The sequence below is a fragment of the Symphalangus syndactylus genome, chromosome 3, assembly GCF_028878055.3.
Source record: "Symphalangus syndactylus isolate Jambi chromosome 3, NHGRI_mSymSyn1-v2.1_pri, whole genome shotgun sequence".
Taxonomy (NCBI): Eukaryota; Metazoa; Chordata; class Mammalia; order Primates; family Hylobatidae; genus Symphalangus; species Symphalangus syndactylus.
This window is the reverse complement of record NC_072425.2, coordinates 40,080,318-40,107,333: the sequence shown is the minus strand read 5'-3', so window position 1 is coordinate 40,107,333 and position 27,016 is coordinate 40,080,318. Positions and strand designations below refer to the sequence as shown.

The window sequence follows — 27,016 nt, the reverse complement described above, 5'->3', positions numbered from 1 at the left end:
AATGTCATCACATGTCACATCGATCTACCATCATAAATGTTGAAATTTCAACCAAGCAGCAATAGAAAAAGGTTGCTTAATGCAAATCAAGTATCAGTCCCAGCATTCCAGTTAAAGCCCTGCTTAATTCAATAAGTAAGAGTCACATTTCAAAATGTTTGGAAGTCATTTCATCCCAAAGCCTTCCTCAAAAATCATCTTGACACAAAACAATCCTGACCACTCTATTCTATTCTAACTCAAGAGCCCCATTTTGAAGAGAGGTCTCTTGGTAACAGCAGAGGGGCAGAAGCAGAACCTGAGTGCTCCACAAACCCAAGAGATATGCAGAAAGCACCTGGTAGTAGCCACCTTAATCAATACCTGGTCATAAACCAATGGATCCACAAGGCACAACCACATCACAGTGGGATGGGACTCAGTGTAGCTGATGGTTCTGAAGGTGCATTTCCCTGCACTCTGTCATGCTGCTAATCTTCCCAAAGAGATATTGTCAAGTTGAAACCTGAGCTGTTAATTGTCAGATGATGAGGACTAAACAGTCATTCTACTGTTATGAGTGTAATTCAGGCATTATGTGAGTGAAGGGATTTTACTGGGTTGTGTACACAATAGGTGTTTAATGAGTAAACAGAAATGAAATGGAATGAATGGGCACAGCACCAGAACAAATTACGAGGTCTTCTAAAAACACCCATCTTTTCCAAAATTTCAATCATTCCAACTGAAAGGGTGAGCATTTCTGTCATGTAGTGAAGCAGCTCAAAACAGTTCAAGAAAATGGTTTTGTAATAAAGTTTTGTACCATTCATAATAACCTTTGACCCTCTATGATTCACAGCATAAAAAAGACCAACAGACTGTAAATGTCTGCACAAGTCAGCTTCTCTAACTTTTTAGGCCAGTTACTTAGGGTTGCAAAGATCCCTGTAGAGAAATATATCCTACTTTAAATTATAACATGGGACCAGGCACGGTGACTCATGCCTTTAATCCCAACACTTTGGGAGGCCAAGGTAGGCAGATCACTTGAGCTCAGGAGTTCGAGACCAGCTGGGCAACATAGTGAAACCCTATGTCTACTAAAAATACAAAAAATAGCTGGGCGTGGTGGCAGGTGCCTGTAGTCCCAGCTACTCAGAGGCTGAGGCATGAGAATCACTTAAGCCTGGGAGGCGGAGGTTGCAGTGAGTCGAGATCGCACCACTGCACTCCAGCCTGGGCAACAGAGTGAGACAGATCTCACCTCACTGCAACCTCCACCTCCTGGGCTCAAGCGATTCTCCTGCCTCAGCCTCCCGAGTAGCTGGAATTACAGGTGCCTGCCATCACGCCCAGCTATTTTTTGTATTTTTGTAGAGACAGGGTTTCACCATGTTGGCCAGGCTGGTCTCGAACTCCTGACCTCACGTGATCTGCCCACTGTGGCATCCGAAAGTGGTGGGGGTTACAGGCATGAGCCACCACACCTGGCCGATACAAAAACTTTTTGTTGGTCAATCAAAAGTATGAATCCTGAAGTGTGTTTCTAAGGTCACATTCTAGGGTATGATCTGGGAACAGGGTCCAGAAACTGAACATTCTTAATTCCCTGGGAGGACCAATTCTCTATAAGGAATTCGTGCTGCACAAAATCCAAGAGTATTACATTTCATTTTATTATAATAAGGAACATCTCTTTCCAGATACATCCTTCCTCCAGAAATCTTTCCCTGGTTTTAAGAGAATCTATCTGGTGAGTAGAAAACCAGAATCCTGGATATTAAATGATGATGTTTGGGGTAGGGAGAGGAATTTCACCAGAGCTCTCAGACCACCTAGAGACATATTTGTTCTGGAACTATATAAAACACTCTGATGACCAAACTGCTCGGGCTCACCTGCATTTTTCGGTTAAGAATGAATGGGTATTCTCATAGAGTGCTTCTCTGAACTATTGATACCTACGCTGAAAAAACTTTGTCGGAATTTTTCTTTGCAATGTTATTATTAAATAAGCTAATTACTGTGGTCTCATCTAATTCCAAGGCCTTCCAACCGTGACAGCCCACAATGTCATCTTTATGATGGGTTTTTAAACATAAATAGATATCCATCTTCCCATCAATGGTTTCAAGACTTTTTTTTTTTAAAATATGAAGAACTCTGTTTTCAAATGAACTCTTGCTTAGTATTATAATAGCAAAAACATGAAAAAGCAGGTCTTCTCTGATTGAAATAAGCACAAAAAGCTTTTGGCTTAAACTCAGCCACACCCAGCTTATTCTTCCCATTCACCCTTTGGAGACAGCCCAAAAGTCTGAAAGAACACTAAGAACACTCAGAATACCACTGAACTAAATTATATCACAAACTCCCAGCCAGCCGTACTTTTCTACAAAACCAAGTCATGTTGTCCAAGGAAAAACCTCACATTCCGAAAGCATTAGTGCTTGAAGTTTCTCCAGTGAGCAAGCCTACTCACCAGGATTGGCTTCAGGATGTCCATGTTGGAACGAAGTACTCGCTCTGCTGCAGCCAGTTTCTCCCTTGGGAGGCCACAAAGCTCGGAAACTTCTTGGTCACCAAGTTGAATCATCTCTTCTGATTTTGATCCATTGCACAGACTGGTCAAATGTAACTGGTAGCCTTGCAAAAATACCTGGAAGCATTTCATGCAAAGAAAGACAAGCACAACAGGATTATGAAGATCGTAAGCTGAGTCCTTGAAGTCTTTTGGAGAACTTCCTATCAATACAATCATATTAAAACAGGTACCACTGCAACAGTCCAATGCATCAGGTCTCTTTACTGAACCTCAGAATGTATCAAAGCACAAGGCACAATGACAGGACACTTAAAAACCTGCAAGTTGCATTAACTCAATATCTCCCACACTCTTGTCCCTCTTGCAAAGAAAAATCCAGAGTCCAACTCGTTTCCTTAAGAGTGGGACACATGATTTGGCAAACAGGAATCCAGAGTCTGAATTCCTGGAACCACTTTTATTAGAGGAACAACATCCTCACGATTTTGCAATTTATGTTGTCTTTAGGTAGGACTGGGCTGAAATATGGGGAGAAAGCATTTATGCTATTTATCTGTAAGGATAGATATTTAACTAAGACACAGAACTATGTTCTAACAATTTCAGAATTTGGAATTCTCATTTTATTTGCCCTAGAGCAGAGTGCCAGAAAGCCAGGCCTCTTATCATCTCATCGATAGGTCAATTCTAAGTCATTCTTATCTTTTCTTTATACCAAACCCACTAGAGAGCCTCTTCTTGGTCATATTTTACTTAACTGCCTTTCTGGGCCTAAACTATTCTACTTCATACGTGGTCCACAAGCTTTGAAAGAAGAGCCTGTTTATCATGCTCACTTTGCATCCACAGTGCTGAAACATTATAGCCAGTATTTGTTGAATGAATGACCAATGCAGATTCTTTATTACACCATTACTAACTGCCCTGTTAGTTTAAATTGGTGCAGGCTGATGTGCTTGTAGAACAGCCTAAGGTGAGTGATGGACCAAAAGCCTCTCAAAACCCATGCAGCTTTTGAAATACCGCAGAGCATTTGGCCTACCATGATTCCCATTAAGTTTTTGCTGACTGCCAGAGATACTCAAGCACACTTCAGTTCTACTTGTTTCTTTAACTGGTCCTTGCTTCTAGGCTGTCAGCCTACAGTTAGCATCTGTGTTTAAGAATACTGACAACAGGCCGGGTGCAGTGGCTCATGTCTGTAATCCCAGCACTTTGGAAGGTCGAGGTGGACGGATCACCTGAGGTCAGGAGTCCAAGACCAGTCTGGCCAACCAACATGGTGAAACCCCGTCTCTACTAAAAATACAAAAATTAGCCGGGTGGGGTGGTGCATGCCTGTAATCCCAGCTACTCAGGAGGCTGAAGCAGGAGAATCGCTTGAACCTGGGAGGCAGAGGCTGCAGTGAGCTGAGATCATGCCACTGCACTCCAGCCTGGGTGACAGAGCAAGACTCCAACTCAAAAAAAATAAATAATAATACTGACAACACAGGGCCTTTGTTGATGTCATCTTCTGCCTCTGCCCAATCATGCTTTGTTCCCTTTCCTTTCCTTACACAAGTATTGATCCCAAGAATTTTTCAATAAATGTCTTGTATGCTCAAAAAAAAGAATACTGACAATGGAGAAACTCCAAGGACCATCTCCATGCTTAGGATGCCCCTTATTTTAAACTGATTAGATGTGACAGATATGAAATTGGCAGGTGGCAATGGAAATTATGCTAAATGCAACTACTTTCAAAAGCCTGATGCCTTTGGCCCATCTCCTAACCACACAATTGGTAAACACACGGCATATTTTCCTAGTTTCAGAAGGGCAAGCAGTAAGCACATTTTTCTAATTTTAAAAATTCTAGATCATGTGAAGCAAAAAGCTTATTTTCAAGAATAAACGTTTCCACCACTTCTGCTTCTTGTAAAGACAAGCTAGTATACAGACATGAGACGGGAGGAAGCAGTTCCCCTTTCTGCCGGAGAATAAGCTCGAAAAGTGTCTCTGAAAAATCAGTAACCATGCAAGCTGGGTCTGGTGCTATCCACTGCACATGAGCTGTCTAATAATGATGCCAGAGGAAGTTTTCTATGATTCAAAAGTTAAAATTCAACATGAACACTAACATTATTTCCTGATTTTATAAAATTCTTTTTTTTTTTTTTGAGATGGAGTCTCGCTCTGTCACCCAGGCTGGAGTGCAGCAGCATGATCTTGGCTCACTGCAACCTCTGCCTCCCAGGTTCAAATGATTCTCCTGTCTCAGCCTCACCAGTGGCTGGGACTACAGGCACATGCCACCACGCTGAGCTAATTTTCATATTTTTAGTAGAGACGGGTTTTGCCATGTTGGCCAGGCCGGTCTCGAACTCCTGACCTCAAGTGATCTGCCCGCCTTGGCCTCCCAAAGTGCTGGGATTATAGATGTGGGATTATAGAACTTTGAAGTGATCTCGTCCATCCCACCTGAGCTTTGTGACACTAGTCCGTTCATTTCTGTCTCCCCAGTGCCATCTCACAGAGCTAAAATTGGAGAGATTTACAGCCTTATTCCCACAAGCTGCAGGGACTGATCTATTTAATGCAAAGCAAGCAACAGTTCTCAACTCAGTGCCACTGCCTCTAGCCCTGATTTTATAAAATTCTTAAAAGTCTCCAAATACACCCTTGTCTAAAGTCTCCTGTCTTCAATTTTTTAGACAGAGCTTCTCCAGATCAATAACCCTTAACCATGGCTATTGTCTCAGAACTGTGAATATTTTTTAAGTTTAACTCAACTTAAAATGTATCCCTTATAGGAGGAAGTCATCACAAATGCCAAGTGACAAGCCAGAAATCAGTTTTATTTTAACCAGCTGGCCCATGACGCCAGGTTGCATATTCCACTCCTGATGGTTTGGCAATTCCTGCCTGAATAGGAAAGTAAAATTAAGTGAAGCTGTATTCAAACTATCTCCCTCCCCTTCACCACCATTACAAGGAGAAGGGTTTATTCATTTCTTTCCAGAAGCTGCACAACATAATTGCCATCAGCCCCAATGAGGAAGCTGGAGGCATCAGCTTACCTTGTGGAGAATGACATCAGCCCTCAGCATCTTGTCCACAGTAGACTTTGGGAGAGACAGGTTGTGATACAGGAACCCAGAGAAGGTTTCATTGTCCACCAGAAAATCTTGAAGCTTCAAGTCTATTGAGAAACAGTGTTTTATTTTTATTTAGTAAGTAACTCCAAAAAAAAAAAAAAAAGTGGGCACAATGGGACAGTGGAGAAACATATCATAACATTGATGATCAACAGTTGCCTGGCTACACACACACAGGAATGAGATAGGGGAGCATCGCCCTATCAGGAGAGGCATGAAAGTATTGCTTTCTGGTAACATGTTGAGCCACACTCAGCATGTGCTCCTCAACTCATTGTGATGGTGCTGTTACACACACACACACACACACACACACACAGTCTTTCCTTTTCTTTTTTTTTTTTTATTTTGAGACAGAGTCTCACCCTGTCGCCCAGGTTGGAGTGCAATGGTGCAATCTCAGCTCACCGCAACCCCCGCCTCCCGGGTTCAAGAGATTCTCCTGCCTCAGCCACCTGAATAGCTGGGATTACAGGTATGCACCACCATGCCTGGCTAATTTTTTTTTTTTTTTTATCTTTAGTACAGACAGGGTTTCACCATGATGGGCAGGCTGGTCTCAAACTCCTGACCTTGTGATCCAACCTGCCTCGGCCTCCCAAAGTGCTGACATTACAGGCGTGAGCCACCGCGTCTGGCCTTTCTTTGCTTTTCAAGCAAGAAGTCAAACCTTTGAAATGATCTCACCCATCCCACCTGAGCTTTGTGACGCTAGTCCGTTCATTCCCGTCTCCCCAGTGCCGTCTCACAGAGCTAAAATTGGAGAGATTTAAAGCCTTATTCCCACAAGCTGCAGAGACTAATCTCCTATTTAATGCAAAGCAAGCAATGGTTCTCAAACTTAAGTATGCATCAGAATCACCTGGAGAGCTTGTTAAAATGCAGACTGCTGGGCCCCACCCCTAGAGTTTCTGATACAGCGGGCCTGGGATGCGACTGGAGAATGACTTACAGGTGATGCTGATGCTGCTGACCTGGGGACTATGTTTTGACAAACACTGGCAGAGTGCATTACCCGTATCAAAGTGCCTTCACAGACATGGTCTCATTTTCATTCCAAACATAAAACATGTGATACAAAGCTCTAAAACCCAGGTCTGCCAGGCTTTAGGAAAACACATAAACATATATTTAAACCATCAGCCCTATTAAATGATTTGATTGCTAAAGGATTTCATACAGAATCTCTCTAAATAATAGGACCTCTGGGTACAGTTAGAAAAGGCTTCAATCCAGTGCAACAAAACAGAAAAAGCAGCACTAAGAATCCAGAATTTCAGTCGCTAGAGTTGGAGGCTGTGTCTGGTGGCGTCACTGCGTACCTCATATCATCTTTCTGAACCTCAGTTTCTTGATCTCCAAAATGAGAGGTTTCTGACCAGATACTTGGTAGGAGCCCTGTGACTCTGAAACAGTATAGTTTTCCCTGACTCATTTCATTTGACTGTCTACCTCTTCTCCTTCCAACCCACTCTCCTAACAGGCTAACTTCTTTGTAATAAAGATAAAACCAGCTCATCAGGACCACATGAACTGAGTACACGGGGCCAGGCACTAAGCAACCTCTAGAGGGCAAACTTTGCAAACTGAAATCATTTACTAGAAAAGAAACAGGTTTGATCTGAAAATGGGGCTACAGTGTGAGGCTTAATGAGGACAGGAGTTAATCCGCAGAGCTAAGAGGGTCACATGCAGAGATAAAGTAGCAGGAGGGCCTGACAGCACAGCCAGTCTCTCATCAATGCTGCATGATCCAGGTGTATTCTGCTTTAGGCAAACTTCAGTAATATTGAGTTACATAGACAGAATAAATTGAGCAAGATTTACAACGCTAGAGAAATGATTCACTGCTACCCCTCTGTGGCTAGCTCCTAGTTATTCCTCATGACAGCCAGTAGCTGTTCTTAGGCCCAGTTAGTGTCCCTCAGAATCAGTGCTCCTGCAAACTGCTACCTACCTGACGCTTCCCATCACATGTGACTCTACACTGTCAGCATCAGGCTCTCTACTGCAGTTGTCAAACCTCAGAGCACCTAAGCTTCATTTAGGGAGCAGGCTAAAATGCAGCTTCTTGGGCCCAATCCTCAGAGATTCTGAAATACTGGGTCTAGAGTGCAGAGCCTACAAATCTATATTTGAATAAGCAAGCTTTGCATTTTTAATGTTGGGGGAGGGAGGTGTGGAACCACAGTTTCAGGGACATTGTTTTACTTGCATGCTGTCCCCACCAGACTATGCTTACAGGATAGGGAATATGTGTTCTTAGTACCATCAGTGCCCAGATCAGGCCTGGCACAGAAATACTGCCCAGTGAAGGGTAGCTGAATACTAAATACTAGGAGATAAGACTAAGGCTGACAAGGTTCCAAAAGTATCTGAGTACCACCATAGGAAATTTCCTTTTAGCTGATCAGGTCCAGGAAGAGCCCAGGGATGTCAGGACCATCCCCAGGCCACACCCCAGGAGTGAAAAGGACTTCTAACCACTAGAACTGCCTTCCCAGGAACAGAAAGCGACATCCAGGGTCACTTTCTGTTCTTAGGAGAAACAGGAAGGAAGGTGTAAGCTGCTGGCTTCAGTTGAGGACTGGTGTGAAAAGGTAGACACTAATCATTGTACAACCATGGAAAAAGCACCACCCTGGGAGTCAGAAACCTGGGTTCTACATCCATTTATTTGTCGGGTCATTTCATGTAGTTATGCCTCCAATGCCTTACCTATAAAATGAAGGGTCAAAAAAGGCCTCTGTGAAACCTCAACAGAAACAGAATACACGTATTAGCTAACCCTCACTGACCAGGCAGGCCATAGATCCCTCCTGAGCAGAGCCACAGCAATACATCATATTGCACCAGGGAATTCAAAATAGCTCCCTCCTTCCCAAGCAGGGTGGCAGAAGTGTGGGAGGGTGACCCAGGCCACCCTTGCAGTGGGCCTAGGTCATCCTGCTACACTCTCCAGACCAGTGAGTGTGCTCAGCATGTTTATAAGACTTCTGCTATGTCAACAGACTCTGAAGATGAGAACATCTGGATGTGATCAAGCTCCAACCTCCTATCAGTGAATCCCCCGGATGAGACATAAGAACCTAGAGGCTGATTAAACAGTCAACAACCCTTGGCTGTGCACGTGCATGGTGTGGTAGGTTCGCTGGGTGGGGAAGCAGCAGGGAGGGCCAAAGATCCTCGGCTACAAAGAACTTACAGCCTGATCACGTGGATATCCACCCGTGCAGGCTTAGACTCACACACTAGCACCAACCTGTGTGAAAACAGGAAGGCAACATGGTGTAGTATACTGGTTCTCAAACATGACTGCCCGTTAGACTCAGCTGGGGGCTTCACAAAAATCCCAAAGCCCAGGCCACACCATGGAGCAACTAATGAGAACTGCTAGGGTAAGACCCAGGCATCAGAATTTAATAAAACTTCGCTGGGTGCGGTGGCTCATGCCTGTAATCCCAGCACTTTGGCAGGCCCGAGGTGGGCAGATCACTTGAGGTCAGGAGTTTGAGATCAGCCTGGTGAAACCCTGTCTCTACTAAACATACCAAAATTAGCTGAGTGTGGTGGTGGGTGCCTGTAATCCCAGCTACTTGGGAGGCTGAAGCAGGAGGATCACTTGAACCTGGGCGGCAGTGGTTGCACTGAGCAGAGATGGCACCACTGCACTCCAGCCTGGGTGACAGAGCAAGACTCTGTCTCCAAAAAAAAAAAAAAAAAGAATTTAATAAAATTTCTCAGGTGATTCCAGCCAAGTCTGAGAAACAATGGTGTGGGGGAAACATCAGGGTTTGGGACCAGAAAAACCTAAATTAGATACTGCATTCTCCTGTAAAATAGCTGTGTGATTGTGAGAAAGTGACTTTACCTCCCTGAGTACAAATTTTCTTAGCAATTAAGTGAAGGTAATAATATCCACATTTCAAAGATATGAAGACCAGAGATATTCATCATGGTAGGTGCTCAATATATGGTAATAATTTGTGATTACCAAAAAGATATTTTCACTCAACTTTACCACTGTACAACAACGCCATTTATAGAAAAGATGGGGACACAGTCCCTGCCTTCGAGGAACTTTCAAGGCTGAAAGGGGAGATAAAGAGGCAAATCAATTCAAGAAGGCAGAAGGAAGGATAAGAAAGCCAAAAGGAGACAGTAAATGGAAGCACTGGCCCAAGATGAGGTTTATCTGTAAGTGCTTCATGGCGAGCAACCGGACTGGAGCCAAGTTCTGGAAAAGGACAGAGTCAAAAATCCCTGGAAGCAGCTGGAGAGGAAGGGGTAAGACCTCTCATGATGACAACGACCAGGACATTTTGTGGTCATAATGCTATGCACACAGTAGATCCTCAACAAATGAATGAACAAGCAGATAATTAGAGAAGAGATTTCTCAAAACCTCAGATTTGGGTAGTAGGAAGGGGAGAAAAAAGGAGGGGGTGAGGACAGAGTACAGTGGCTTTGTATCTGCTGGTCTCAGTCTTCTCCCCTATGTTGCTGGCAGGAAAATGGGTGGAAAGCCAAGAATATCAAGAAAGCCAGATGTCTGAAACATACCTTCTCCTCTTACCCCATCCTCATGACATGGCCCTTGAGTCACCTCCTCCAGGAAGCCTGCCCTGGCCTTCCCATCCTCAAGCTGGGTTAGGTGGCCAGCCCTTTACTGTGACTTTTTTTTTTTTTTTTTTTTTTTGAGATAGAGTTTCCCCCTTTCACCCGGGCTGGAGTGAAGTGGCCCGCTCTTGGCTCACTGCAACCTCCAAAGCCCCAGGTTCAAGCAATTCTCCTGCCTCAGCCTCCCGAGTAGTTGGGATTACAGGCACCCGCCATCATGCCCAGCTATTTTTCCTTTTTGTATTTTTAGTAGAGTTGGGGTTTTGCCATGTTGGCCAGGCTGGTCTTGAACTCCTGACCTCAGGTGATCCACTCACCTTGGCCTGCCAAAGTGCTAGGATTAGAGGCATGAGCCACCGTGCCCGGTGTTTTGTGAGTCTTTTGTGCCCAACATCCTATGTTTCCCACTAGTACCACACAGATCAAGCTGCAGTCACCCATGTAAATATCCCGCTCCCAGAAGAACAGAAATTCCTTGAGGGCCAGGGTTTGTAATTCCAAAGCCAGCAGTGCCTGGCACAGAGGAGGCACTCAGTAAATTGGATGAACGAATGAATACATGGAGGGATGAACTAATGAATGAATAAATGAATGAATGAATGAATACAAATGAGTGAATAAATTAATGACCTGATGTGATCTGGGGAATTGCCGATTGCAGAGAAGTAAATTCACCTTGCAGCAAGTTAGGGAAAAGATGAAGCAGGACACATGAACTTGAAACAAACCAGATAAAGAGGACACAAGAGTTCTAAACCCACTCAGCCGTGTCAGCCCAGGTCAAGAGGAGAGTCAGGTGAGCGGCAGCTAGAAGCAGAGTGGGCAACAGGAGAGAGGAAGGCTGAGTTGATTAAATGATAAAATGGAGATGACATCCACCTCATTGGACTGAGCTAGGTGTTAAATGAGAAGATGTACCTGCAGACCTAGTATAATGCCGGACATTGAGTAAGGTGCCCGGTAAAGGATGGCTAATATCATCATCATTTTCAGGAATGACTGATCTGAGCAGATTCATGGCTAATTTAACCCTAAAGCATATTCAGAACAGACAGGACACAGAAGTGGCTTTGGCAGCTAAGTTGAGATGTTGAATTTGTGATCTAAGGTATGCACATGTGTGTATATGTGTGTATTATAATACATATTGCCTAGCTGAGTTCCTAAGACAGAATTATTGAGTTCTTTCTGCTGATACTATCTACAAGGTAAAGGAAAGGTTGAAGCTGACTGATTTGTCTACTCATAACTTTATGAAAGAATAAATCAATCTAGTATTTTACAGGGAATCACCATGAACGATCGTATCCGCCAGTCACTGCAAGGACGGATATAGGTGGAAGATGACCTGGACGAAAGACCAATCATTCCACACAAGACAGGGAATACTTCCTGAACAGGAGAGTCATTTAGCCATTTAACTTTGGCCAATGAGTTAATGCGGACCTGGATTTTATAATCAGTAAAATGTGTGGGTTGGAGAAGATGATCTCTGAGGTCTTCTTACCTGACATTGAAAGGAACACAGGGCAAAACAAAATCAGCACTGGATACAGCATCACAGGGTCTGAATTCAAGAGTCAGCTCTGCCATTTCCTGACTATGTAATCATGAAGCCTACTTTCCCCCCTATTTAAATCTCCCTAAGCCTCAGTTTCCTTGGATATAAAATGGGGCTAATATAGCACTTTGTGAGGCCGAGACAGGTGGATCAACTGAGATTGGGAGTTCCAGACCAGCCTGACCAACATGAAGAAACCCCGTCTCTACTAAAAAGACAAAATTAGCCAGGTGTGGTGGCGCATGCCTGTAATCCCAGCTACTCAGGAGGCTGAGGCAGGAGAATTGCTTGGAGGCAGAGGTTGCAGTGAGCCGAGATCACGCCATTGCAATCCAGCCTGGGCAACAAGAGCGACACTCTGCCTCAAAAAACAAAAACAAAACAAAACAAAAATGGGGCTAATAACATTCACAGGTTGTTGTGCAAACCAAAGATCAAGAACGTGAACGTGCTCTTTCAGGGGAAAAAGCTGACTTGCTCCAAGTGTTCGCTCGGGTAACTGGAAGGTATGACCTCTGTCACAGGATGCGGAGCTGGGCTACTGCTGCCAGCAGAAGAGAAAGTCACTATCCAGCAGAAGGTCAAGAGAGCTCTCCCACCACAGTCTCTTCAATACAGACAAAAATACTTTGATCTGCTGAGCTCAGCCTCCGTGGTTTTGCCTGGAGGAGCAAACAGTGGCCTACCAATTAGCCAAGAGCTTCGCTGTGTGCACTGTAAAGTGGGGCAAAGGAAAGGAAAAAGAACAAAAAACAGGTGAATTGTGTGTTTGTGGGATGGAAGAAACGAGGCAGAACCTCAGCTTCTTGCCACACATCTAGGCCTCTGGGACCAAGCCGAGGAACCAGCTGGGACCTCTGGGACCCAGGTCCAGGCCTCTGGGACCAAGCTGAGGAACACACTTGCACGTGCAGGCGGAGGGGTGTGACGCGGGGTGGGGGTGAGGTCCTGCTTTCCCGGCCATTCAGTGTTCCTTCAGTTCTCTGAGCATAGAGGACAAGGAAGGTGGGAGGAGGGAGGAGAGGGGTGGAGGAGCTGGGGGGATGCTGGGAAAGAAGGAGGAAAGGAGAGGAGGGAGGGCAGCTCAGGAAGGTGGAGGAGGAAAGCCCTTCGCTGAGCTGAGCTGAGCCAGACGGGGTTACTCTCGGTCAGTGCCCTCCGGTCCCCAGCTCAGGTTTCAAGATCTGTCTTCCCTTTTGCTTAACACGAAAAGGAACCAGAGCAATCAGCTGCTTTAGAAGTGGGTGGAGGAGGCAAATGAAAAAAAAGGAGAAGTAGGGAAAATCACATCAGCATCCCAGGCCCAGATGGTCTTCTTCAATGGACCCCTGGGGTGGGGGTGGGGTGGGGGCCTCCCAGCCTGCTAGGAGCTGTCAACTGGGCAGGGCCTGGGAGGGGGAGACAAATTCTAACTCGTGATTTTAATCAGCCTGAGCTTGTCCAGCCTTATAAATAAGACCTTGAAACACTTCTCTGCTATACAAGGGCTGGTAACAAATACACTCCAGTGTCTTTATGGTATTTTTTTGGTGTTTTGTTTTCCTGATGCTCTGCTGTCTTCTTCCAGAACAGACGCTGCCTGCTTCACCAATGGCTGAGCACTCTCTGGGAAGACCTGGTTGTTGGGTGCTGAGGAGAAGGGGAGAGGCGGGATGATGCAGCTGCTCCTTAGAGCAGGTGACTCTTTAGAGCAGGGGAGAGTAGGCCAGGGGTGTGTGGTGCACACAGCCTAAGGACACCCATGCTGTTCATCCCGGCCTGGGCTTTCCAACCCAGGAGACGCTTCCTTCTCTACAGAGAAGGCTCACCGAGGGATACCAAGACATACCTGGAAAAACTCAGTTCCAGAATTTTCCAGTTATGTGGCCTTGGGAAAGTCAGTTAGGCTCTCTGAGCCTCCATTTTTCTGTAAATGGAAGTCTAGCTTCCTACACGTGTGGTTAAGTCATCACTAATGACACTAAGTGTGTTAAGTACTCTGAATGCTGACTCACACGTACTCCTTGAGAAAATACAAGCTGAAAATTAAACAGGTTCAAAATAAATGCGGATAAAGTCATAGATGTCAATCTGTGAAGAATTCCCAAGAGAAACCAGGATATTTGGGCTTATGCTCCCCGAACCTTCCGAGGCATTAGGAAGCCAGAGTCTTCTCTTTCAACCAGTGGGAATACCATAACTTTAGGAACCACACATTCCTTCCAGTATTTTACAAATAATATAAATTTGTATTAGTTCAACAAACTTCTGAATGGCTACAGTACCCAAAATACTAGTGTTGTGGTTCAAAGGGATAATATTTTTCTCAGTGCTCCTTGAAGGCAGGAGCCAGCCTATGACAAAAGAGGCACTGTGTAACAAAATCCCTGCCCTTGCATTCTAAAAGGAGATGGCCAGAGGGTCAGGTGAGCAGAGCGGTGAGCCTCCAACCCTCTCTGCCACTCCAGAATCAGTCAGCACTGGAATCAGGGGTAGAACGAGACATTACTCATCTTCCCCCAGAATACTTTGCTAAGGCAATAGCGCACCTGCTATGATTTGAACGTGTCACCCCTCAAAGTTCATACATTGAAACTTCATCACCAATGTGACAGTATTAAGAGGCAGGGCCTTTAAGGGGTGATTAAGTTATGTGAGCAGTGCCCTCACCAATAGCATTAGGGCCCCTCACAGATGCCATGAGGACCCCTATAAAAGGGCTTGAGGGAGTGGCTTCAGTCCCTTCTGCCAGTTGAGGAAATGGTGTTTGTCCCCCTCTAAGGATGCAGCAACAAGGCACCATCTTGGAAGCAGAGAGCAGCCTTCACCAGACACCAAGCCTGCCAACACCTTGATTTTGGATTTCCCAGCCTCCAGAACTGTAAGAAGTAAATTTCTATTGTGTATAAATTACTCAGTCTCAAGAATTTTCTTCTAGCAGCACAAACAGAATAAGACAATACCCACGTCTTACTGAGAAGAGGGAAGGTGGGAGAGGTTACTGGAAGCCCCTAGAATGAGGGTTGAAAACTCTGAATGGTAACAAGTCCCCGAAAGAGCCAGTGCAGCCCCAGAGGGAAAGGATATCCTGGTCACACTGGCCAGGGAGTGGAAGGGCACAGTCAGGCTGGCTTTGAAGCTCAGAAGGAAATGGAAGATAACACTAAGTCATGACATTGACCCAAATGAATTTTGGACCTGAACAGAAAGAGAAGAAGAAACAAAGAACCAACATCAGAAAAAGCAAGAAGATAGCTGAGAAGAAAACTCCGCCTGAAGACCAGAGAGGCAGAAAGATGAGAGAGGACACCTGGAAGACAAAAGGAGTGAAGAGAAGGTAAGAGATAGAAAGTATGAAGAAACAGAGTCCAGAAACAGGAAAGACTACATCAAACAGAAGGGGCAGGGAGAGAAAGAAAAGAGAGTTAGAGGCATTCAGTTCCCAAGGATGAGCTGCTCTCTGACTGAAAAACAGGACCACACACTTCAAACACCACACAACATGGGACTAGAATCAGCCTGCAGGGCCCTGAGAAGTCCAGGCACAAATAGAGCGGAAAAAGATGAGTTTACAAGTTAGGGATGAGCCGGGCGCGGTGGCTCAAGCCTGTAATTCCAGCACTTTGGGAGGCCGAGGCGGGTGGATCATGAGGTCAGGAGATCGAGACCATCCTGGCTAACACAGTGAAACCCCGTCTCTACTAAAAATACAAAAAATTAGCCGGGCGTGTTGGCGGGCGCCTGTAGTCCCAGCTACTTGGAGAGGCTGAGGCAGGAGAATGGCGTGAACCCGAGAGGCGGAGCTTGCAGTGAGCCGAGATCGTGCCACTGCACTCCAGCCTGGGGGACAGAGAAAGACTCTGTCTCAAAAAAAAAAAAAAAAAAAAAAAAAAAACAACTTAGGGATGAGATGAGATTCTTCCTAAGGCTGGTCTAAGGAAGAATTAACATGCACAATGTATAAATAGTTAATTTTTTCTAACTTTTAAAATTAACAGAATGTATTAAGGGACATAGTAGTGCTTTGTGGGCACAGAAAAGTGACTCATATTTACCAAGCATTAGGCACACTATTAGCATTATTTTCCAGAATCTTTAAGAACAGCCTATAAAGAAAGGTATTATTATTATTCCCATTGTTCAAATGAGGAAACAGATCTGGAGAATATCTTGCTCAGGGTCATAGAACAAACAAGTGGTAAATTTGAACCCAAACAGCTTTGACTGCAAAGCTTTAGTTCTTTCCACTGTATCAGCAATTTAATGAGATGTTTTAAAAATGCTTCACCGTGATTTTGGCCTCAAAAGCTGGGGATGGCACCTATGCTTCCTAATGTTGGAATAAGCAACATGGCAGCATAGTGTGGGGAGAAAATGCTGAGCCTGGGAGTCAGACAGACCCCGATTCAATGTACAACTTTACTCTGTAATCTTGGACAACAGACATTACCCTTTTGAGCCTCGGTTTCCTCATCAATGAAATGGAGATAATAATACTAATTTGCCCCTGCTAGTGCTGTTTGAAGCCTTCCATGTCATAACATATGAAAAACGTAAAATGGTATCATTATCCGGTGCAACTCAGTCTGTTAAACAGTGTCACTCTGAGATTGCCTTTTGGTGCCTCAATGCAACAGTGACAGGAGGACCAGAAATGGGAAAGCTTTCAATGAGAAACAAACTGGACTCCCAAACTGCTCTTTGCCACCCACAGAATAAATAAACCTTATACTGGAAAAGCAGGAGACACGCAACACTGTTCTTGAAGTTAACAATTCAAAACTTTTTAAAGGCAGTCTGATATTTATGGGGGTACATGCTGCTCTATAATCGAATGCAATTGTGTTTTCTATTCTTGTCTGAGTAAGCTGACCTTTGATTTGATTTAGTTCAAGCAATATTTCAACATTGCAGTGGAGCGTTGCTCCCCACCCCCACCTGCTTACAGCCCAGCTGGGGCCAGGCCCTTGCCCTGGATGGAAATCAAAGACCTGATTTCTGAGATGCAGCCTGGCTTTGGGAAAACTCATGGTAGTGGAAAGGTTTCCAAATATAAAATTCTAAGGCCTCAAATCAAAACTTTTGACAAGTGCATACATACAGAACGTGAATTGCAATCACCTAAAGATTCCAAAGAATTTCCATTTTGAGGATATAATGTTGACACGTGTCACCAGATCTCCCAACAAGATGACACACTGGGGGCCCACAAGGACATAAAATATAGTCTGAGGCTGTAACCTCAACTTTAGCGGCTGCCTGAATGGGTGAGGGGGTTCAGACAGAAAATGAGAAGTGGCTGTGAGTCACAGGATGTTGTTTCTAGATGGGCCTTGGGAAACATTCCATCAGTGCCTGAAGCCAGGAAGTGGAGTGAATCTGGCATTTCTTTCAGAAGCCCTCTTGTCTCCTTTCTCATCTCAGCCAGCCCATGCCCCATGTCCTGTGACTTTAGGGAAGCTTCTGGCTACCCAGAGCTGCTCTCTTTAGGATATAACAACAACAGACCATGAGAAACTGGAATTCTGGTCCTATTACTGCCCCTTGCCAGCTGTGCTTTCTTAGGCAAGTTACTTGGCCTCTCTGAACTTCAGCTCCTTCAAGTGTGTATCCCCTACATTTTATGATGATTGTAAAAATGCAGTGAGCTTAAGAACAAGGCTGGTACCTATGCTGGGCCAGGCACTGTACCAAGTGCTTCCCCTTATTAGTCCATTAATTTGCCACAATAGTCCTGAGGGAGGTACTATTGTTATCCCATTTTGAGGAAACTGAGGCACAGAGACGTATGGAATTATCCAAGGTTACACAGCTGATAAGCATCAAGCCAAGATTTGAACCTAGGCAATCTGGCTGCCAAGTCTGTTCTCTTAACACCAAACTATATTTCCAGGGAGTATTTACAAGATGTTAATTTTCTACCCACTTCCTTCAACTCCCTGCCACAGCCAACTATCTTGCCATGTCACCAAAGCCACCCTGCTCCCTGGAGCTCATGTCTTTTTGATTTTCAAAAATCAAACCAGAATCAAAGGTCCACCCCACTGAGTCCTTAATACTATCAGCAAATAGACAGCCAGAGAGGCATGACCCTTTTCCCTAAGTAGAATCCAGCATAACCCTGGGGACTAATTTCCAAAAAGTATTAGTCAGAGCCATATCAGAAAGGCCAAACAGGCCAGGCGTGGTGGCTCACACCTGTAATCCCAGCACTGTGGGAGGCTGACGCACCTGAGGTCAGGAGTTCAAACACGGTCAGGAGTTCAATTGGCCAACATGGCAAAACTCTGTCTCCACTAAAAAATACAAAAATTAGCCAGGCATGGTGGCGAGTGCCTGTAATCCCAGCTATTCAGGAGGCTGAGGCAGGAAGAATTGCTTGAATCCGGGAGGCAGAGGTTGCAGTGAGCCGAGATTGTGCCACTGCACTCACTCCAGCCTGGGCGACAGAGTAAGACTCCATCTCAAAAAAAAAAAAAAAAGAGGGCCGGGCGCAGTGGCTCACACCTGTAATCTCAACACTTTGGGAGGCTGAGGCAGGTGGATCACAAGGTCAGGAGTTCGAGACCAGCCTGAGCAACATGGTGAAACCCCGTCTCTACTGAAAATACAAAAATTAGCAGGGTGTGGTGGCACACGCCTGTAATCCCACCTACTCAGGAGGCTGAGGCAGGAGAATCGCTTGAATCCGGGAGGCAGTGGTTGCAGTGAGCCGAGATCACACCACTGCACTCCATCCTGGGCAACAGAGTGAGACTCCGTCTCAAAAAAAAAGAAAGGCCAAACAAGCCAGATTCATGCGCCATGGACATAAGGGAAGTGGCAGCTGAGCCACTGACTCCACACAAAAGTCCAGCTGAAGGGAGAGAGAAACTCCATACTCGAGGCACGATGTCAGGCTGCTGCCCGGGATCTCTCTGCCAGTCCTGTCCCTTTCTGCCCCTTGACCTCAGCAAGGTGATATGTCCTCCAAAGGGGTCATCTCCAGCCCAGTGACAAAATGCCCGAAGGTATTTCTTATCTTTTCCTGGCAAAATCCTTATAAGCTTCAGAGAGCTCCACATCCTTAAAAAAAAAGGTATTTCAGAAGCCCCCAAATCAGGAGCCATAGCAGGCCAGTTGCAGCCCTAGTCCTCACTGGAGAAGGCCAAGATAAGGAACTCCAGCCCATGGCAGAGAACCATGTAGGTTGTGCACTATCCGACTCAAATCATCACAGTTCTCATGGAGAGTGCCATTCACGTGGACTTCGGTGTGTATGTACCCCCAGAAACATGTGACTTGTCAGCCCTAGGAACAGCTCGAAAGCCATCCCTACTTGTTCTAGCCATATTCAGCAGGTCTAGAAAATGATCTCTGCAGTCCCACAAAGAACTCACTGGGCTTCTGGAGTCAAAAGGTACCGGTGTGGCCGTAACTTTGGACAGGGCAAGACACCTGCAGAGCTAAGATCTTGCTTGACTCAGAAGTTGCTGAGTTCCATGTACAGTAGAGAGAGGCTACCTGGCTTCCAGCCACACCACAGAATCCACAGCCCTGCCCACACCACTTGGGTCATGCCAGCTAAAAAAAGATGGAGAACTTCCCCCAGATGCCCCACAAGTCTAGGAATTGTTTCTAGACCAGCATAAGCAATGGCAAGGCTGAGGGATTGGCTATGGGGGATGTAGCAGTGGACAAGGGCCTCGCTAAGTGTGGAAACGGGGAACAGAGGGAAGGTGGGGAACTTCTCAGAGGGGATGTGAGGATGGCCTACCCCAGGAAGGCAAGAGGCTTCAGCTCCAGCATATGCACTTCCCAACTATGAGCCAAGTAGGACGTCCCAACCACTGCAAGGAGGTACCTGCTCAAGAGGCAACTGTGTCCACAGTGCAACCTGGAGTTGAATGAGAGTCTGTAGTCAAGATTTCAAGATATGGAAGAGGAGCAGGCCTTGGGACCAAGTGGATGTCACAGGCCTTGGGACCAAGTGGATGTCTGAGCTGAAATGTTCAGTAGGAAGCAGGCTAATGAACCCATTAGGTATCACCAAGCAATACATTTTAAGTAGCTGAAAAGGAAATATACAGCAAAAATTAGACAGCAAAGGGTCTCCTCCTGCTCCCGCTCAGTCATGATTCTCAGCAGCAACAACCCCATCAGAAAGGCCTTAGCTTGGGCCAGTCTGCTTCTCACCCCACCTGAGAATGCCAGATTCACCACAGAGGGGGGCACAGCGATAGCAGGTGGCTTGGAGTGGGGAGTGAGGATGACTCCAGGGCAAGGGAGGAAGCTTTGGAAGAGGAGCAGTGCTTCTTGCCCCACCATGCCTGGCAGGAGCAGATGCAGGTGGGGGCCTGAGGCTGACACAAGTTGGTGGGGGGCTCTCTTTAAAAAAAAAAAAAAAAATAGTATTTTTTAAAAATCCTATTTGCAAACTTTACAAAAACATACCACTGTGTAAACATATTGCTAAGACCCCCAGAGAGGACCTTGAAAGGGGCTATGAAAAATAAAGTAAATATTTTTAGCTTCCCAGTAAATCTACTTTAGGCCTCTGGGTTCATGGCTGCCCTTCCAGAAAGCTCTGGGAGGCAATTTTGTGAAAGAAAGAAGGCCAAGACTTTTTGAAGAACTTCTGTCATCATTATTATTCATAGGCTCTGCTGACCTGGGTTAACACGAGGGAATAAACTATATAATACAATTTTTTAAAGCATTTTTACTTGACCCTCACAATACCCCGTGAAGGACAGGTATTTTATTTTCTCCCACCTTCATTCCACAAAGATTCACTAATGGCTCACCATGCACCCACTACTGTACTGGGGCTTGGGATGGAACCATGAGCAAGGCACCCACCTTGCCCTCAAGGGGCTATAGTACTAGCAGACAGCCCACATCCTTGGGTAGTCCCAGGTTATCCCCCATCCAAGTACTGACCAAGTTTCTGGGCTGAAGCATTTTCTGGTTGTTTCACCAAAGAAAGTTCCAATTTCAAGGCAAAGAAACTTAAGGCCCAGAGAGGCGGAACAAATGGCAAAGGCCAAACAGTCAGCCAGGAACAGAAGGGGAAGCAAAGCAACTCGAATTTATCATGTGTCAACTGTGGGCTATGAGCTTCACTATCAGTCATCCACAGACATCATCTAATTTAATGCTCAGTGACCCTCAGGGCAGCTAATCTTCAGGTAGACTCTGGGCCAGGAAGAATCAACACATGCCAAAGTTCACACTTAATGAAGGATGGAGCATGGATTTCTTCCCAAAATGAATCTTAATTCAAAGCCCCACACTCACTCTTATACCAATGTTTTCCAATCTTCGATCATTTACAAACTACTCTCATAAGTTTTACCATATTCACATAAAATGTTTCTTTTGAATTAACTTTAATTATATTTTTCCTGTTGAACATCCTCCCAAGCAATAATTTCCATGAAATTGCAATTTGATGTGGGTTAAAATTAAAAGTTCTCATCCACGTACTGCCTAAAATCATACCAGATACCACACAAAACTCACCCAGAAAAACACTTATCTCTGCCAGTCTGCATCTCACAGAGACAAAATACAGACATGTCACTTTCCCTAGGGTTTCTGAGGATGTATCCAATTTTTACATCTTGAGTTGCAATCACCATAGGTATTTAAGATGAATGAATGCTTCTCACACTGCCTTGCAAACATTAATTAATTTAGCCATCACTCAACTCGTGTGCCTGTACTCTGGTTTAAGAAGAAAATAATACAATGTCTAAAAAGTTCCAGTGATGAGAAAAGTGGGTGAGGTGCCCTGTAAGACTTCCTCCTTGGATTTCTTATTAGGATGATTTCAAGGATAATTAAAAGATTTGTCCACGGCTTAATTCCTGAAATGGGAGTTCTTCCCAGTTGAAAGATTATTAAAACAGCACAATAGAGCACTGTAGAAGGAGAACTGCCTGGAGCAGCAAGGGGGTTTAGCCGTGATTTATTCCCAGAATATCCCTTCTGTGGTTGTGTAGACTTGGGATAGTCACTTCCCCCTTCTGGGTCAGTCACTTCCCCCTTCTGGGTCAGATTCTTCTCTAGAATAGAAATTCCATATGGAGAGGGGCCATATTTGTTTTGGACACCTCTGTGTCTCAGCACTTAGAACAGTGATTGGCATACAAAAGATGCTCAATAAATAAGGGTTGAATGATTGAATCAACTCCATTATCTATAAATGAGCTAACCGGTCTCTAAGGTCTCTTCCAATAAGTGGAAATAAAACGACGCTCTAGCCAAGGAAATCATGAGAGTATTTGAGTAGAGATCCCCATATCTACAAATCATCTGTGGATAGTCCCAACAAATTTAGCAGATGCAAGCTGAAGGAAAGAACAAGATAAACTTTCCAAATGGATCACAGAAGCAGGAGCCCAGTGGCCCAGCACTGATTACAACACAGGCCTGAGTGGTAGTGTCTACAGGGGTGGTTAGTCTCCACTGCACTGATCCAAGCTTCAAGTCTTTGTCCCACTGTTACTGATGACTTGAATGAGGCCAAAGAGAGTTGTTTATCACATCTCTAGATGACAAGAAAGGAGTAGCAGATATAATACATGGCAAAATCAGAATCTAAAATGGTTTTGGGAGGATGAGACGGCATAGGGAATCTAAACATGTAAAATAGAAAAAAGACATTTTTCCCTTTAGTTCAAAAAGCCAACAATACAACAAAGAAATGGAGAACACGTAATTTGCAATTCTGCCTATTTAAAATAATCACAATTTTGTTTGAGTGCCCATGGAATATGAGTCGACAAGCTGACGTGAATGCCAAAATGCCTAATGCAATCTCAGACTGCATTAACGGAAATGTAGCACTCAGAACAAGGGAGGCAAAAATCCCTTTCTCCTCTGTGCCAGAACACTTCTGTAATTTCCAGTAAACTTCAAAAAGCACACAGACACACTGAAACACAACCAGAGGAGAGGCAGAAATGGGGAGGAAAAACATTCCATAAGAGGAAAGGAGGACATTTCGTCTAAAAAATCATGGACTTTGGGAAAACAGGGAAAGAAAAACATGAGAGCTGTCTTCAACTATTTCAAGGAAAATAGAATTAGACTTGTTCTCTAGAAAGCATAACAGGGTGGTGAATATCTTCTAACAATTAAAGCTGTCAACACCCAGAATGAGCTACTTAGTGAGCGGTAGGTCCCCGCCCTGGGAAGGTAGGTGTGTGGTAAAAGAGGTGAATGAGGACAAAGCTCCAAACCAGGTCAGCTTCAAGGATCCTCCCAGCCCTGGGAGAGACAGCACAGGAGAGCCAAGCTCATCATGCTGTGATGGGGTGTCAGTGCAGATAAACACAGGTCTCAAAGTGGGGATCCATACTGACACATGCCAGTCTCAGCTTCTCTCCGAAATTGACAGAGTGCTATTCGCAATCAGCAAAAAGTTGGCCAGGTGCAGTGGCTTATGCCTGTAATCCCAGCCCTTTTGGAGGCTAAGGCAGGAGAATCACTTGAGCCCAGGAATTCGAGGCTGCAGTGAGCTCCGTGAGCTCTAAGTGCACCACTGCACTCTAGCCTGGGTAACAGAAAGAGATCCTGTCTCTAAACAAATAAAATTAAAAATTAAAATAAATTTAAACAAATAAATAAAATAAGTAAATAAAAACAAAAATCAGTAAAAAGTTACTGATTTCCTGTAGGAAAAGGCAGTGTTTCTGTGCATTTTCCCCTATACTGAAGCCTGTTTTGTGCTACAAGACAAGCAAAGAAAGAAAGAATTTAAGAAACAGCTGCAAGGCAGAAAAGGAGACATACTGAGTGAACAGAGATATGAAACAAGCACCAACATAATAATACACTCAAAATCTAAGGGACCTTCTCTCCTCAGAGCTGTGCACGCAACTGTAGGGTTTTTAGACAGAGATGTGGCTTCTTCACCACTTAACTCATGTCTCCAGTTTCTCAAAGAAGGCCAGGCACGCTGGCTGACACCTGTAATCCCAGCACTTTGGGAGGCTGAGGCAGGCAGATCACGAGGTTAGGAGATCGAGACCATCCTGGCCAATATGGTGAAATCCCATCTCTACTAAAAATACAAAAATTATTTGGGCATGGTGGTGCATGCCTATAGTCCCAGCTACTCAGGAGGCTGAGGCAGGAGAATCGCTTGAACCCAGGAGGCAGAGGCTGCAGTGAGCCAAGACTGCACCACTGCACTCCAGCCCAGTGACAGAGCGAGGCTCTGTCTTAAAAAAAAAGAAAAGAAAAAGGAAATTAGTGGTGTTTTAAGGCAGTCTCCTCCACTAAGATCAGAAAGTCTGCTTGACAACTTACCCCCATCAGCCAGTCTATTTCAATTGCTGCATAAATTGCAAGGCAGAAGAACAAGGCCAGGTGCTCAGAAATGCATCACTGTCTTGTAAGAATACTGGCTCTCATTTATTGGGAATCACTATGTGCCAGATACTACATTAGGTTTTATAGTTTACATTTCAAGTTAGCAGCTATTTTATAGTTGAGGAAATTAAGGCTCAGGGGTTAAATGGCTTGGTTGAGATATCACCACTCCAAAAAAAATCATAACTCATATTCACTAAGTGCTTCCTATGTGCCAGATACTGTTTTTAAGCAATTACATGTTTTATCTCATTAACAGCTAAGAAGAGGTGGCTGAAAGGGTGCTAACTAACCTATTCACAAAGTCCTGCAGCCACAAGGTAATGTATGCTAGCACTCTTTCCTCTGCACCACGCTGTCTCTTGCTACAGAGGTAAAGGAAATATCCCCAGCTGTGCCTCTGGTCAACCAGCAGGGGCTCTCCAGTAAATAAGGAAGGACTGAGGCTTTGATCAGGGGTTGTTGCTACCTTTCTGTCTCCTGCACCAGAAGAAATGTCCATGTGCAAGACCAGGACCTGCAGGTCAAGGAAACAGCATCTCGATGGCCTGGCTGCACAGCCAGGTGTGGTCTAAGTGGACGCTCCAAGCATAGCCATACCTCTCTCTGCTGTAAAGCAGCACCTCCTCCATGCCACCCCTAAGACAGCTTTGCTTCCCTTGATCATCAAGTCCCACATTGCCCATTGCCTCTTTTCCTGCCCAAGGAAAGCACAGTTCTGTAGCCTTAAAAAAAAAAAAAATGCTCAAATCTGAATCTGGTTTAAACTCTAGAACTTTATCATTTCTTCTTTTGCCAAATAGAAAACAAACTGGTAGGCCTTTCAGCAAAGGCCAGCCAACTCCATCCCTCCCTAAACACCAAACGGAATAAAAAGCACTTCCCTGGAGCAGTGGCAGCCATTGGTCCATGATGGGGAGTAATTTATCACTGACATTGTTTAGAACCACCGGCGCATGGTAATAATAAAATGCAGACCAGCTTTTATCGGCTTCGCTATTGCTTCTACATTCTCTACAGACCATGCACACGCCATTACTGGCTGCACTCAGCCAGCTGCTCCCACCAGCCTCTGTCCCCTTGCCAGGCCACTGCCCGGGAGGCTGCTCTGATGCTATGGCAGCCAATGCCTCAGTCAGCAAATGCCCACTCCTCAGATACCTCCTGGATGGCACGCAATAAATTGCCTGGATACTTACCAGATCAGAGGTAAAGATTTCACTTTTTAAAGACAACAAGTTCAAATGCCCATCAGACTAATTGAAATGACTAGGGGAAAATGAATTGCATTCTCTTTTTAGAAAGAAGTGCTTAACTTTCACTTATCCATATCAACTTACAACTGTAATTGCTCTTATATGCACAGAAATACCCTGTCTATAAATCTGTCCATTCACTGCAACCATATGGCCAACTCCAAAAAAATGCAGTTGGCAGCAATCTGCACCCCTAGCTGTCCCTAAGGCCAAGTCTGTAATATTCTTCTCTGGGGACTTTTCTTCTGTGTTCCCAGAGGAGATTAGTACATCACTGTCTGTGGCAACCAGCTCCCCTAGTTTCTTCACCAATGCCTCCTGGAGAGGGGCCCTGCAGGCCAGACACCAAGGAGAAAAACCCCTTGGGGAAGATCTAATGGGAACAAGCCCCAGACACCGGGGCTACTCTCTTTCCCTGGTGCAGGTCAATTTCCAATTATAAACGGATGCAGAGAAGGTTTTTGCTTACTTGAGCTGGATTTCTTGATCTGCTGTAATGTTCTCAGAACTTTGCGCATGTCCTTCATGCTGGTGTCTTTCTGGCTGTATAAAAGAAGCCTCCGAGCATCTGAGAACAGGCGAGATACACTGTAAAGGGTGCGAGAAAAGGAGAAAGGCTCTAGTTAGGCCAACTGCCTCTGCTGCTTTACAAAAGTGAATGCCAAGTGCACACAACTCAGCCTGGCTCTCAGGTCCTCCACAGGCTGGCCCTGGCCCACTCTCATGGCTCCCCACACCCAGCTCCATTCATCACCATGTTCCCTCCCCGACCCATCATCACTGCCCCAAATGCCCTTCTCCATTGGTCTACACACCCAAATCTTACCACCCTTCAAGGCCCGGCTCATCATGCATGTGCACACACATGCATGCACACACATGCCCCCAGGGCTGACTTATCCATGAGGCACAGCAGGTTCAGTGGCCTGGGCCTGGGATACTCTTAAGGGCATATTAAAATGTTTTAATTTATTTTAAAAGCAGAATTAAAAGTTAATACACTAAAAATGTATGAACAATCATGAATCTGATCTGGATTGTATTCATCTTTATACCAATGCAGTCATGAAATATAATTTTTAATATTTGTGTATGGAAGGGGCCCATGGAGGCTACAAAGCCAGTGTAGGGTCCATGAACATGACAGTGTGGCCCTGCATGCAGCAGCTGCAGCTTCCTCAGGATTGTCCTGAGCCACATCCCATAGTCCTTAGTCCGTCCTAACTCACATCACGGTCCTGTGCATTTGAAGAATCCCTAATGCCTCATTTGGGAGACACTTATTATGCCCATACTTATGTCCAGGCACTGAAGCCAGGAGCCAGGAATACAAAGGGAAGGGGCAGCATCCTGCTTTGCTCAGGGAGCTCATGCTCAGGGGAGAAAGACCTGCAGACATTGTAGTCTGATGGGGCAGTGACAGAGGTGAGAGAGGTGATCTGATGCAGAGAAGACAGAACTCCCCTAGCCTCAGCTGTCAGCTGCTTATGGACAAGGACCCTTCCAGCATGCACCTTTGTGCCAGCCCCTACCCCCTAGCTCCTAGAGCCAGCCCATTCAGATGCACGTC

General features: G+C 45.1%; 1 protein-coding gene across 1 annotated transcript in view; it reads right to left on the bottom strand.

Annotated features, from left to right (window-relative positions):
- The window catches only part of ABCA1 (ATP binding cassette subfamily A member 1), a 147,696-nt gene that overhangs the window by 75,396 nt on the left and 45,284 nt on the right, over positions 1-27,016 (bottom strand). The window contains exons 5-7 of the mRNA XM_055271609.2: positions 25,916-26,034; positions 5,590-5,711; positions 2,465-2,641 (exon numbers count right to left, since the gene is read on the bottom strand). Coding sequence (XP_055127584.1) covers positions 2,465-2,641; positions 5,590-5,711; positions 25,916-26,034 — 418 coding nt within the window. The remainder of the gene's footprint in view (positions 1-2,464; positions 2,642-5,589; positions 5,712-25,915; positions 26,035-27,016) is intronic.